Source organism: Mixophyes fleayi, chromosome 2, assembly GCF_038048845.1.
Source record: "Mixophyes fleayi isolate aMixFle1 chromosome 2, aMixFle1.hap1, whole genome shotgun sequence".
NCBI lineage: Eukaryota > Metazoa > Chordata > Amphibia > Anura > Limnodynastidae > Mixophyes > Mixophyes fleayi.
In genome coordinates this window covers 108,435,890-108,449,964 of record NC_134403.1, presented here as the reverse complement: position 1 = coordinate 108,449,964, position 14,075 = coordinate 108,435,890, and the positions used below count along the sequence as shown (strand labels likewise).

At 37.2% G+C, this 14,075-nt stretch overlaps 1 protein-coding gene across 3 annotated transcripts in view; it reads left to right on the top strand.

Annotated features, from left to right (window-relative positions):
- PCDH9 (protocadherin 9) overlaps nt 1-14,075 on the top strand; it is a 1,670,245-nt gene that overhangs the window by 1,244,298 nt on the left and 411,872 nt on the right. For 2 of the 3 annotated variants that reach the window (XM_075199801.1, XM_075199800.1), the window contains one exon: nt 12,107-12,308. The exons of the other annotated variant lie outside the window; for it this stretch is intronic. In XM_075199801.1, the coding sequence (XP_075055902.1) occupies nt 12,107-12,308 (202 nt within the window). The remainder of the gene's footprint in view (nt 1-12,106; nt 12,309-14,075) is intronic. 3 annotated transcript variants of the gene reach the window in all.

Sequence of the window (14,075 nt, the reverse complement as noted above, 5' to 3'; positions counted from 1 at the left end):
GAAAGCAGTAAGACAACTGTAAACAACATCTTATATTAACTAAGTTAACACTACCCAAAAGCCTCCCAGCGTCCAATACCCTTTAACTAATATAAACTGTTCTCAGGCCAAGTTGTAGTTTCTCTATTCATCCTGATGCAGTTGCCAGGACAACCACAAGGAAGGTATATCAAAGTATATTGCGTACCACGGCACCTGACCAAGTTGTTTTTTCTAATATAGATTACTATCAGGATGCAGTGAATCTACACAGCTATTAAAGTCTTTGAAAAGGTTAGTCTGGCCAATTTGTAAAAATAGTACTCTGGACTAAGCTGAAGTTTCAGAAGTGGCTCTGATGCAGTAAATGCAGGAAATGATACAAACAGAGTATTGCAGACAATAAACAAGGATTTCTGGATGATACTGAAAACTGGTAACAAGGAATACAACTGCTGCAGGTTGACTGGCTGAATGGAGAGTTATCAGATGATGGCAGAAGCTTGTAGGAGTCCCAGAAAATAGGAGAGCACAACAATGAAGAAAAGCAACAAACAACAGTGACCAGCACGGGTAACTGTGAAAGGCAGGCATAAATAGTAGATAATCAGGTGCAAATGATTACCTAAGTGCAGCTAGTTAACCACTAGTAGTGAGAAGAGAGGCACGAAATCAGCACCTCTGGTGGTTCAAGGTATTGCAGGGTAAACCAAAAATAAAGTTCAATATAGTGCCAGAGGCAAGAGCTGCCGAGACGAAGCCGCATCCTGAGACGATGCTGCTGAAGAAGCGAGGCAGATCCTGTCACCAAGCTTCTGTTGCAATCTTCTTGTCTTGTGGTTCCTCGCAGCTCGGTCAAAGCTCTCTGTTGAGGTGGTAGGGTCCTGAACCCCAGTCACCCAGTAAGCAAACAAGGTGGACAGATCCACGAGCATCTCCCAATGGAGCAAAGTTTTCCCTTAGCAAGTTCTGCTTAAAATGCTTCTCAGTTGCAGTATTTGGAGCAGGGCCTATGATGTAGCTGATAAGAAACAACACTCTAACACCAGCTCATTAGAACCTCAAATCTCCCAAAGATCTCCCTGCAGGCCTTCCTGAACCATCCACAATTCCCATAATGAAGGTCCTACCCTGCAGGGCTATTCTCAGGTCACTTGTGTTGGGATTCGCTAGGTGTTGTCTGTGGGATGGATAGGGGCAGGGACTAAGAGTATCCCCATGTGTGCTTCTTCCCTGCTGAGTGGATGACTCAATTTATGTTAAAATTCCAGGGAAGAATAGTGGCATGAACTGGTTAATGAGAATAATAATACTGTATAATGAAAAACAAGTTCTCCTTTTAACCCCTTTCAACTTTTATGACATAGAAGGGGCATTAGGGGTGCTAATTTCCTGTTTGCCTGAAGGACAGGAACTGTATGCCAGGAATGGAAAATCATCATTTTCTTATCCACAAGGATGTCTTTAAGAACTTGGTGGGTATAAGTTTCAATCACATTTCAAATAGATTAAAGGACTTGTCGAGCGTCTATAAACAAATAAATGTCCATCTCAAAATCTATGCACATGAAATTTGTCACACGACAAAGAGGATAAGGGGAACAACATATGGTATGGTCTCCTGCTAAGCCTGTGCTGTCACAATGATCTTCACAGATAGTATACAAAAGCATATCCCCTTTTCTTTATTTCTTATCTTTCCAAAACATGTCAGGACTGCCTACCAGTCAAACCTATGTTATAACTGATATATTAGAATTGTCTCCCAACATCACTAGTTTTATTTTATTTGGAACACCCCAATCATTTTTTACCATACACTTCATATTTGTATTGCCACTTTTAGTTTTACACATTGTCGCACTATCCCACACTCCTCAACCATTTCCCTTTTAATCCCTGTCTACATTACATTGCATTTTGTGATTTTGTGATTTTTACATAGTTAAAACATTAAAATTATTAATGATGGTTGTTAAGATAAGCATAAGGATCAGGACATTACATACATGATGCTCATTCTGCAAACATTTCCAGAGGTCTTTGGCACAGAGCTGGAATTTCATCTACATGATGTAATTTGAACAGATGAATTTTAATTATCTATAATATTATATTACCCCACATGTCACAATGTTGAGTAAAAAAAAAACATTTTTAACTAGTTTTATATTGGAGACTGGAGGCATAATATATAATATCAGTATATCCTTCTTAAACAGTGCTTATAATATACACAAACTTTTTATTAACATACTGTAGTTTACATCTTCCAAAAACACATTTCCACAGCAGAAAACCGCCCTTGCCTACTTTCAAAATAGCTAGAATGCTTGTGTAATTATCACTCTCTCTCTCTTTAGTCCTAATCAAGGTTTGTGTTCATGGGTCACCAAGTCCATTACATGTTTTATTGTCCTTGTATTTTCTCATTTTCATTTATGTCCTTTTTTTACTTTTACTTGGTCAATAGCTGATCTAGTCTGCAAAGACATGGGTAGTTTAGATATAGGGCAGGGTACTGTTGTGGAAATTCTGCACAGTGCTGAGAAAATTTTCATAAAACTCTAACATTTGCTTGTAAGTGACATTTATTCACTGGGATTGGCTGTTTAACTGACGATCAGTAAAACCTGATTATGTACACACTGACATACTTATTAAACAAAATAAGGTTTAATAAGTTTTATAGATCCATTACAATGTAAATATTTAGCTAAATGAATAAATCACATTGTTTACAATTTGGCTGTCAAACTAGTGACACACAGGCCAAATACAGTCCTCTTAGGATTTTTTTGTAGGCTCAAACGTTTCTAAAAGCATTATAGACCTTTTAATAACATTTGACATGTAAATACACTATATGATCAAAAGTATTCGGACACTTACACCAACAGGGACTGTAAGGATATGTACATATACTTTAATCTGGTGTTGGTCCCCCTTTTTCAGTGATAACAGCTTCCACTCTTGAAAGGCTTTCCATAAGATGTTGGAGTGCTTCTGTGGGAATCTGGGACCATTCATTCATCATCATCTATTTATTTATATAGCGCCACTTCTTCTGCAGCACAGCAGGGACTGAGAAAACTCATTCACATCAGTCTCTGCCCCATTGGAGCTTACAATCTAATCCCTTAACATACACACACACACACAGACCGAGGAAGACTAAGGGCAATTTATTAAATCCAAAATCAGTGTCTGACCTCGTAAATGATCTACATTTATGTAGCTTAGTGGTTAGCACTTCTGTCTCACAGCACTGGGGTCATGACTTCGATTCCCGACCATGGCCTTATCTGGTTGTCTCCAGGTGCTTCGGTTTCCTCCCACACTCCAAAAACATATTGATCATTTAAACCGTCCTATTGGAAAGGTAGCATTTTATCACAGTAAAACGGTTGAAGTCACTTACAAATGGAGACTGTATGGATAGGTGCCTGACTTTAAACACTTCTGGCAACAAGTCTGATTGAAACACCTCAATTCAATAATTAACAGGTGTAGCCAAATACTTTTGTTCATATATTGTGCACAATTAAAACTGAAAATTGTATTACTTCATTTAGATACCTAGGCAGTATTGGTCTTGAACCTCTTTATAGCAAGTATTATTTAATATATCTAATATAAAATAAAATTACTATGAAAATTGCAGTTAACTTATTTTATTTACATGTAAAACATAGATCATATGCTGTATATTTCCCATACTGTAATGTATTTTCTACAATATCCATTACTCATACTTTCTTGTGAAGCTGGGAATCACTTATCTAGCACCACCTACTAGTAAATGTTTATCTAAAGATATTATCTCAAACCACTTACAGTACATATTTATCACATTTCTAAATATTTGTATGTGCTGCAGTGTATTACAAAAACAATTTGCCAAGGCACAGGTTAAGGTAATATTTCCACTATTTGTATTGTACAGAAATGCATCAGGCTTGACAAGTGAATGGTAGCAATGGTGATGCCTCTAATGTCATTGAATCATATGTTATGTTTTGCTCCCAGGATGACAGGGAAACTTATTAGATATGACACAAATTGTAACAAAATTGTGCTACTACTGAAAGGCATCTGTTGCAAACTGGAAAAGATAAAGCTGTGAACGACTTGTATTTATGTGTTGTGCTGGAAAATATGACCCATAAAATGCAAAGGGAATTACAAGTTACAGAGATGATAAAAAAGTATAGGAAATAAACCAAATATATAATGAACAATCTGCTTTTTAAGATAAATAGCTGTAAGAAGAACAATAGTTTAAGTTACAAAATGATCTTTGAGTCATCCTTAATACATAATGTAATATAAAATAGAGAAGTACAGGTTATTTTCATTTTATTTTTCAAAAAATGTTTAATATTATTAATAGACATTTTGCACAGATAACCTAACTCTGCACACTCACAACCAAGGTAGATTACATCATCCATAAACTCTTAATGGACAATGCAGTTGTGCTTAAAGGATAATACATATCAGTTTAAAAGATGAGGATAAAGTAAATAATGTGCAAAAGTGAATATAACAAAACATTGTCATAAAGAATGCAATGGAGTCAATTTAAGAAAGGACAATTACTAATGATCGCTAAAAACCTTTCTCTGTTTTGAAATAACTTGACTTCTTTGGGACTAGATTTTATGACACTATATATAACATGTGCTTTGAAAAAGAGGCACAAACTTATTTTAGATCCAGAGCAGGTACAAGGGCTCTCAGTGCCCCAGACAAAGCTTAAGCCTAGCACCCCTCCTACAACTCCTAATCCCTCCAATACCCACTTCCCAGCCCCTCACACACTTGGCACTTGAGAAATAAAAATATTAGCCTCCTCCAGGCTCGCCAGTAAAGCTGTAATACAGATACACTGATGTCTAATGGGAAATTCTGTCCAGGCTCCACTGCTGCCCACATACCTGATTTCTTGAAGGGCAGTGGATTTTGGAACAAAGCAAACAAATACTCATCTTCCCATAAGCTTTGACCTCCCATACCACCTCACACACTGGCTAAACTTTCAAATGCCCCTGCCCACCAGATTTTTTTCTCACATTTCTCCCTCTGCCCACCAGCTTTTCACTCACTTGCTCCTGCCCACCTGCTTTTTTTATTATATACCCCACTCTTCCCACCAGCTTTTCTCACATGCACCCTGCATAGTAAGGTTCCCTTTGAACTACAAGTTATTTTACAGCCACCCTATACATAGTTTGGGTAGAAGTCCAAGGTTTAGTGAAAGTTACATCTGAACATCATGTATTTCCTTCAATATAGCATGTGCAGTAAAAACACATGCACAGAAGTACCAAGGGACAATGGGACAACAACGTTCAAGTACTATCTCCTTTTATTATGAACTCCACCAGGGAGTACTAATGCTCCAAATGTTAAATAATCCGCTCTGTGTAGATCATATCACACATTATGGATTGATATATTTTATTTTGCCTCTCATCTTCTGATTTATTGCACCACTTAGCAGTCCACACCATTAACCACCTTACTTCTACTCCTATACTCACCAACTCTTGTACAACACTACCCACCACCAAGATCAGGGGCTGGCTGGCAGACTTTAGCCCGGGGGAGTAAGCACACAGAAATGACTCATAAGTAGTGGCCCTTCCTTAACGGGTGGTTTTAGGTACAATATATATTGATCAATATATAAAGAGGCTATTTTAGTGTTGCTAAATTCAGCAATACTTTATTATTATAAATAATAAATCTTAAATAATAAAAAAATAAATAATGCAGCAAAAAAAATACATCAGTTTATATTGCATTTTATTTTATATATTCCTTCTCTCTACACCATTTTTTAAACATACCTGGCTGATTATAATCGGATTTATCAAAATGCAAAAAGCCTCTTATACTAATAGGGTTATTTGTTTTAGGGTTAACCTAAACCAAATAATATTAGGGGTGGTAATGGAAGGAGGAGTAGAGCACTAGGTGTAAATCTGACACCATGGCCCAGAGCTGGGGGGCCAGGGTGTACTTTAGATAGTCGGCCCCTATGATGTAACATGGTTATCATTTTAGACAAATACACAAGCAATACTGTGTACACTACAGTTAGGTGCATGCAGTTCTGCCTTCACGAGCAGTCCTAAGCGAGACAGTCACCCAAATTTGGGACTGTCCCACCAGATTCAGGACAGTTGGCAGACTGTCCTGCTCTCTCCTATCTGTTCTTGTCACTTTCACCACTTGTGACTGCTGGCTTCTTAACTCATTTGCTGCTTGTCTGGATTCTGAAATGTTGGAGGCCCAATTTGGAAAAAAAAATGGGCACATAAAATTTTGAAAACTCTAAACAGTCCCAGTGTTAAATTAATAGCACTCACATTTTATAATTAGGCCTTCCTCCAGCCACAACATTTAAATAATAATATTCACATTTGCTAAATAGATTTATTTCCCTCCAACCAACCCTGACATTAGGTAGCAAACACATTTAATGTATAAACCTATTTCTCTCCCTCCAAACAGCCCCACCAATAAATTAAATTGCCCCACTCAACCCTGCAAACAAAATGCATCCATTAAATAACTAGTTCCCTCCTACCTCCCACAGAAAATTAAGACCCAACTTCACTCACACATTATAATGACATACTCCACACACACATACTGTACTGATATCTCACACACAATGTACTGATACACACTTTACTGACACACACTATACTGACAACTCACACACACTTTACTGATGTCTGACACACACACTGTACTGACACACACTGTACTGACACCTCATACACACTATACTGACATCTCACACACACTATACTCACATCACACACACACACACATACACACAACATACCTTGTTCCATCTGCGAGCGCTGGTCTTCACACCTGTCATGTGGTGCGTGCCCTATGTGATACTGGGGAGGGAGGGGAGAGACAAGCGGCGCCAGTAATGGATTGTAGCTGTTCCCAGAAGAGGGACCAGCCACAAAGTAATAGAAACTTGGGCCCGTCCCTGTACAAGCCCAAAATTGCCTTTTTTTTGGTCTCCGGCCCTGGGTCATCTGCCCCCCGGCCCAGCCTGCCCCTGACCGTGATACAGCAACTGCAAGCAGCACTCCACATCTATGCATAACTAAGTTCAAACTTTTCCTACCTATTATTCAAGGAGAATTTATCCTAATAAGCATAATAAGAATTATAAGTGGTTAATATGCCTACACTTGCCTCATGTTTCCTTTCTGCAAACAACCTATTAGCTCCTCTTCAATTAGACATTCAACACTGTTGCCACCCTCTCCTTATACAGACGCTAAAATCCCCAGGTCTTCAAGACACTGTCCTGGTTCTCATCCTACCTAGTTTCTTTGGAGCAACCTCCACTCAGCTTCCTTTATCAGTTGGAGTAACACAAGGCTCAGTCCTAGGTTCTCTTCTGTTCTCTATTTACACCACTTTACTTGGAAAACTAATAAGCTCCTTTAGATTTCAGTATCATCTCTAGGCGGATGAAATATAAATTTTCTATCCTCTCCTGATCTCTCACCATCTGTAGTGTCTCGCGTTACTGACTGTTTTCCTGCTATTTCATCTTTCCTGCTATTTCATCTTCGATGTCCTCTCGACAGCTGAAACTCAATCTTTCAAAAAAAAACAACATAATTTTCCCACCCAACAATAGAAGCTTTCTGCCTGATATTTTTTATTTCTGCTGACATCATGACCATAAATCCCACCCCACAAGCTTGCTGCCAAGGTGTAATCCTTGACTCACAACTATCCTTTATTCCCCACATGAACTCTATATATACATCATGCTGCATACATCTAAAAAACATTTCCAGAATACATACATATCTCACACAAGACTCTGAAAAAACTTCATGCACTCATCTCCCGTATTGACTATTGTAGTTCCCTCCATACTGGTCTTCCCAAAGTCAAACTCAAGCCCCTACAATCTATTTTGCATGCAGCGGCTAGATTGATTTTACTTGCAAATCGTTTTTCGTCTGCTGAGTCTACACCAGTCTCATGTCAGTCTATGTCAGTCTCTACATTGGTTGCCTCTTTTTCAATGAATCCAATACAAAATTATTTTACCATCATACAAGGCCATCAACAAAATTGCACTGACATAGATCTCGTCAGTTGTCTCAAAATATCTCCCAACTTGACACCTCCGTTCTGCACAAGATCTGCATCTCTCTTAAACTCTCATCACTTCTTCCCATTCTCAGTTACAGGACTTTTTTCAGGCTGCACCCATTTTAAGGAATTCACTCCCTCAATATTATAATATTCCTCAACCACCCCCTTAATCTCCTTAGGTTATCCTATTGCCACCCTCTACACAGATAATACAAGCCAACAACCCTCTGACCAACATAGTTGTGTGACTGAGCATGCAGCCATTAAATGATTTGTAATCTTTGCATTCTAGCTGGACAAATATTCAATATGATGTAGCACTTACCCTTGTGTATTAAACCATAATACCATAGATGGTAAGCTTGCGACAAGGACCCTCTTACCTCTCTGTATGTATGTATTACCCAGTATTGTATTATTACAGTTTGTTCCCAATTGTAAAGCGCTATGGAATCTGCTGGCACTATATAAATAAATGTTGATGATGATGGGTCTGTGGCATGAGATCTGTGCAGTTCTACTAGTTCTAAAGAGATGATCACTAGGAAATATTATGGAGTTTCCAAATATGGAACCTGGACAAGGGAAATGGACACAGTAATAGCAACAATGTAAATAATATGTTCAGAACATTGAAGAAAAGGAACAGTTTTCAATAAGATTTTAAGATGCCATGTACAGTGTTTTCCTGAGTATCTGTTTTCAGATTGCTGCTCCAGATATTGAGTCTCTGAGAAAGCAAAATAAATAATGTATCACAAAAATAATAATGATAAAAAAACAATAGGCACAAATACTAGTGCTTGACATTGGAGGAAAAAACTCCACAATATGTTACCATGTCTCGCCTACAAAGCTCATAAATTCTGCATCTGTTCGATTACTGAACTTGATATTTTGGATGTTTATGATGACTATTCCAAAAGCAACTCTTTAAGTAAGCTCTAGGAACAAAAAATAGACACACAGAGGTATTCATTTGTATTCAATGCCAGTCTTGTCAAACATTCAAACAACCATATAACTGTTAGTATATTCACAGGAATGTTCAATAAAAATACTCTTGCAGTGTTAATTGATATTTGCTCCAGAATTTTAAGGTTATGGTTTATTTTTGCCTGCTGAAATTTATCAAATGTCAGCAGTTAAAGCAAATTTGGGGGATTCAATTCCCTGTGTTCTTTAGAACAACTCGGGGCGCGCATTATTACTGTTAGTACAGTAATTTTATGTAGATTTTTGCTTGAGGATCAGAGCTGAGGAAAAAACAGCGTTGAATTTACTGTACTAGCGTTAATAATGCACATCTATTACTGCAGTAACGATAATAGTGCACGGCTCACGTTATTCTTTAGAACTGAATATGACCCTTAATATAAGCAAAACAAATTAATTTTGCACCAGGTTGCAGAATTATGTTTGCTTTCTCTTTTCTTTCATTTTAATCATTATTATACACCTTGAATACTCTTTCAGACTCTGAAATCCTATCCTTCGCTTTGATATTCATTATCTGCTTTTCCATTTTCGCAGCAATGTACAGTATATGAAAGTGATATCTTTGGACCAGTAAATTACATTGACAGCACCATTTGTGGGTGGTATTCTGTTATACAGATTTTGCTCAGTCTAACTGCATTGACAATGGCTTATCTAATTAAACATACATTAATCATATAGAAAATAGCTTATTTTAGTTTTTATGAAGCAGAGAATACCAGTTTTCAAGCTGAATTTAAATTTATTAATTTATTTAAGCAATTCACATTTCCATCTGTTTATATATCCCTTTTGAGCTCTATGATCTTAGTTTTCAAGGTGTGTAAGACCACACAATGGCTAGAATCCCCTCTCTTTACCAATTGCAATTCTCAATTCTAAGCGCAGCATTTACATGGTAGCACTAGAATTCAGGGAGTAATATGAGGTTGATATGGGCCAGTTATAATACAGCACAGATAAGCTATTCCCTAAAAACTATTTTCAAAGAGGCATCCGTTTAAAGAACCATATTTACAGGGCAACATTTAAGCCAATGCTCTACTGACTGGGTTATTAAAATTGGTATATTAAACATGGAATGCTGGGAAATGGAGTTCCCATTCAAACAAATGGGTATTCTAGTCACATCCGAATGATATGACTAATAAACAGGAAACAGGAAAAAATATATAATCTAATTTTTGACGCACATTGGACACTGGTAAGCCTTATGTATACATAGCATGTGTGTGTATTTATAATAAGCAGGGTTACCTGGCGTTGCACGGGTCCAATTTGTAATGTGTAGCAGGTTTTATATATTAGCAAATTATTTGTTAAATAGACCAAAAATGCTATTTAGAAAATAATCTCTGTCGCTTTGTCGCTAAGGGGTCTAATAGGTTACTTTTCCGATACTAAATAACCAAAGTAAGACTCGGCAGCTGTACCTTGAAAGCTGTAAAGGATATCTACCAACAAACAAATAAACTTCTTTATGTATGTATGTATGTATGTATGTATGTGTGTGTATGTAAATATATACATATAATATATATATATATATATATATATATATATATATATTATGTATTTTATAATATATTTTAGATAATCCATTTGAATAATGTTGACAAATTAGTGCTGTGTCATATTTACATATATTTTAAGTGTAATTAATAATATATGTATCTCATTGAGACTAGCAATTTTTTTTTACAGCAGCATATCAAGGTTATCCTACTGGATATAACACTATAAGTGACTTTTAGGAACACTTTTTACATTATGTACTTGCCTAAGGAGTTGTGCTTAATTAGATACATGATCGTATATGTAAAAGACAGAGGTTAGTCTTCACTATTAAATAAAGTGAAGTAAAGCTTTCGAAATATGAGAATTTGTACCAAGTAAATAGGATCATGTACTGATAAGAGTATCTGGTTTCTTAGCAAATTTTTATTTTGTACGAGGCATATAGAAAAAGTTAAAGCTTATTTTACTTTTTCCTGCTTCATTCTATACATAGCAGTGCATTCACTTTCTGAGTGTTTTGTAACCTGCATGGTGAATCTATGCATGTTTGAATACTCTACTGTATGTAAATGACTCTAGTCATTCTTATTTTATAGAAACGTCCAGATCTTGAACACCATATAGGATGAAAGGCTACAATTTCAGCTAATATACATTCTGCAATATATAGCTGCACAGATCGAATAGTTCGTTATAACTTTAGTTGACATTTTTACACTTCCTTCCTATAAGACAATGTTGGAACCAGTCCAATATTGGATCATATTGTGTAAAGTTGGCATGAAACAAGACTGGCAGATAAATAATGGGATTGGGATCATGCCACACTAATTAAGCCCACTCCATTGTATGCCAATGGAAGTATGACTCTGTTAGTCTTCAAAGGCACATGGGTGGATGAAGTGTAAACCCATCTGCGCTTTCAGTCTTTTTTACATACAAGAACTAACAAGTATATGGGAGCACTTATCATTCTTCTGTCCACCTCTCAAAAAAGAGGAATGAAGGAGAAAATGATATATAGAGCATTAATATTTTATATGAATGGCGTCATGGACACCAGTTGCACGGCTGATCACACTTAGCCCTGTGCATTTACCATTGATATAGAAGGTAGGGGACTAGGTTATTGAACCATGCACTTTAATTTAGCCATTGGGACAGCCTTTGGTCTAAGGCCAGTTAAGGACTGACAAAATGCTGCAATTAGATTTTATGCCATAAACAGCGCCTTTTGTTTAACTTGAGTTTATTCGATTGATTACATAATATAGACATATTATATTAACAAATTAACAAATCTGAAATTCTGCAATGTATATTTTTGTAAAACTTGTATTTGGAATAACTTCATAAGAACAGAGTATGAGACAGTTTACCGAACGTGTAATATAAGAACAAAGGACAACTTAAGAGCAATAATAAGTGTATCCTCTTATGCTCTTGTTTGTAGTCTCAGCGCCGCGTTACCTTCCATCTCCCCGACGGCTCCCAAGAAAGCTGCAGTGACAGTGGTCTAGGAGACCATGACCCTGTAGGAAGTGGAACTATGATCTCACACCCTCTTCCTCTGGTTCAGCCACAGGATGAATTCTACGACCAAGCTTCTCCAGACAAGAGGACTGAAGCTGATGGAAACTCTGATCCGAATTCTGGTAAGTCCATTATTTTATGTATCGTATGAGATCCTGAAAGAGCATCATTGATGTAAATGGCAAAGAACATTTAAAGTGACTTATAACAAGTGTCAACTGCACTGGGATATTTCCTCAATATTTAGCTATGCATTTATTGAATTTGCTTATAAAATATCTGTGTATATGTAATTAATGCAGTTAATAAATGTACATAATGTAATATTAATAAACCTTAATATTCAGATTTGGGAGAAATTTTATAACTAAATATTGTCACAGAATAATAATTATATAATTGTATAGTAATCCTTTGAATGGATTTACGTTATTTCAAAGAATTGTATAAATTCACATGGACGTTTATCGTAGCAAACTATTCCACAGCAGCACTGCTGCATATTGATCACCCATCAGGATATTGTACTGTAGTAAAGCAACACTTATTTAGTAAAAATAGAACATAGAGTGTGAATTGATGCTTTCAGGAACATTTTGCATTGATCCATTGTGGCTTTATTGACCGGAAGTAAAATGAAAAAGAAGAGTGTTGCTTGGTATGACAACTAATAATAACATGGAAAATAAAAGATAGCTTAGTGTCACAGACTAAAATCAGATGTGTAGGAGGTACATATATTTTCTGGCACTCCAATTTAACACCATTGTCTTGGTGCATTGATGCATGTGCCAACTTTTCACCTGAGAAATAGTTTTGATTAGCACATAAAGAAGGCTGGTGCATGGCCCCTCGGTGCTCAAGATGCCCTCCCCACTTTACCATCATGTGCCCCCATTATTATTATTATTATTATTATTATTATCATCATAGATTTGTATGGCGCCACAGTGCTCCATAGTGCTGTACAGTAAGAAAAACAGGACGCACAAGGCAGACAAAATAAATGCAGACATGAAAACAGGAGGACCCTGCTCATTAGAGAGCTTACATTCTAAGCGGAGGAGGGCACATTTAAAAAAGAGGAGCGAGTGTGGTTTAGAGTGGAGATTGGGACAGCTGTGAGGGTGTAATAGTGTGAATAGTATCATCAGGGATAAGGTAAGCTTTAAAAAAGAGATGGGCTTTTAGAGAACGTCTACAGATTTGAAGGTTGACGGAAAGCCTGATTGGGCGTGGTATGGAAATCCATAACTACGGATCATCACAGGAGAAGTCTTGAAGAAGCCAATGAGATGTGATTACCAGAGACGAGACAAGGCGCAGGTCAGAGGTAGATCTAAGCGAGCGAGCGGGAGGGAGATAGATGCTGCCTTACCCACACTACTTACCTTGTGTGAAGCAGGGGCATGGTGGTATGTTCTTATCTTAGGAGTGTTGTGCCAGAGTGTGACATCATAGCCCAGCACTCCTAACTCATTATCAACATGAAGGAGCAGCAGTTGGCAGTTTTACAAGTAAGAAACTGCCAACTGCTGAACCTGCATGTCAGCAGAGTAGAGGGGCTATGCAGTAAATATAGCCAATTAACAAATATTATGTCTCTCATTTAGTGGTTTAGGTGCCGCATAACCCTGTCGCTCTAATCACCTAAGTTCGCCTAGTGATAGAGCTAGCCCTACTCACCCAGCAATAGCTAGCAATATAAGTGGCTTGTGAAGGCGCTAGAGCTTCTGCAAATCAGTTTACTCAATAAACTGATCAGTATATACAGCATTCAATACAATGGAGAATGTAGTATCCCAGTCAGCAGAGATAGATACATTCATTTCATTTTGTGTGAGAGTCCTTTTTTATAAGTGATCATTGCAGCGTCAGCAGTTTTTTAG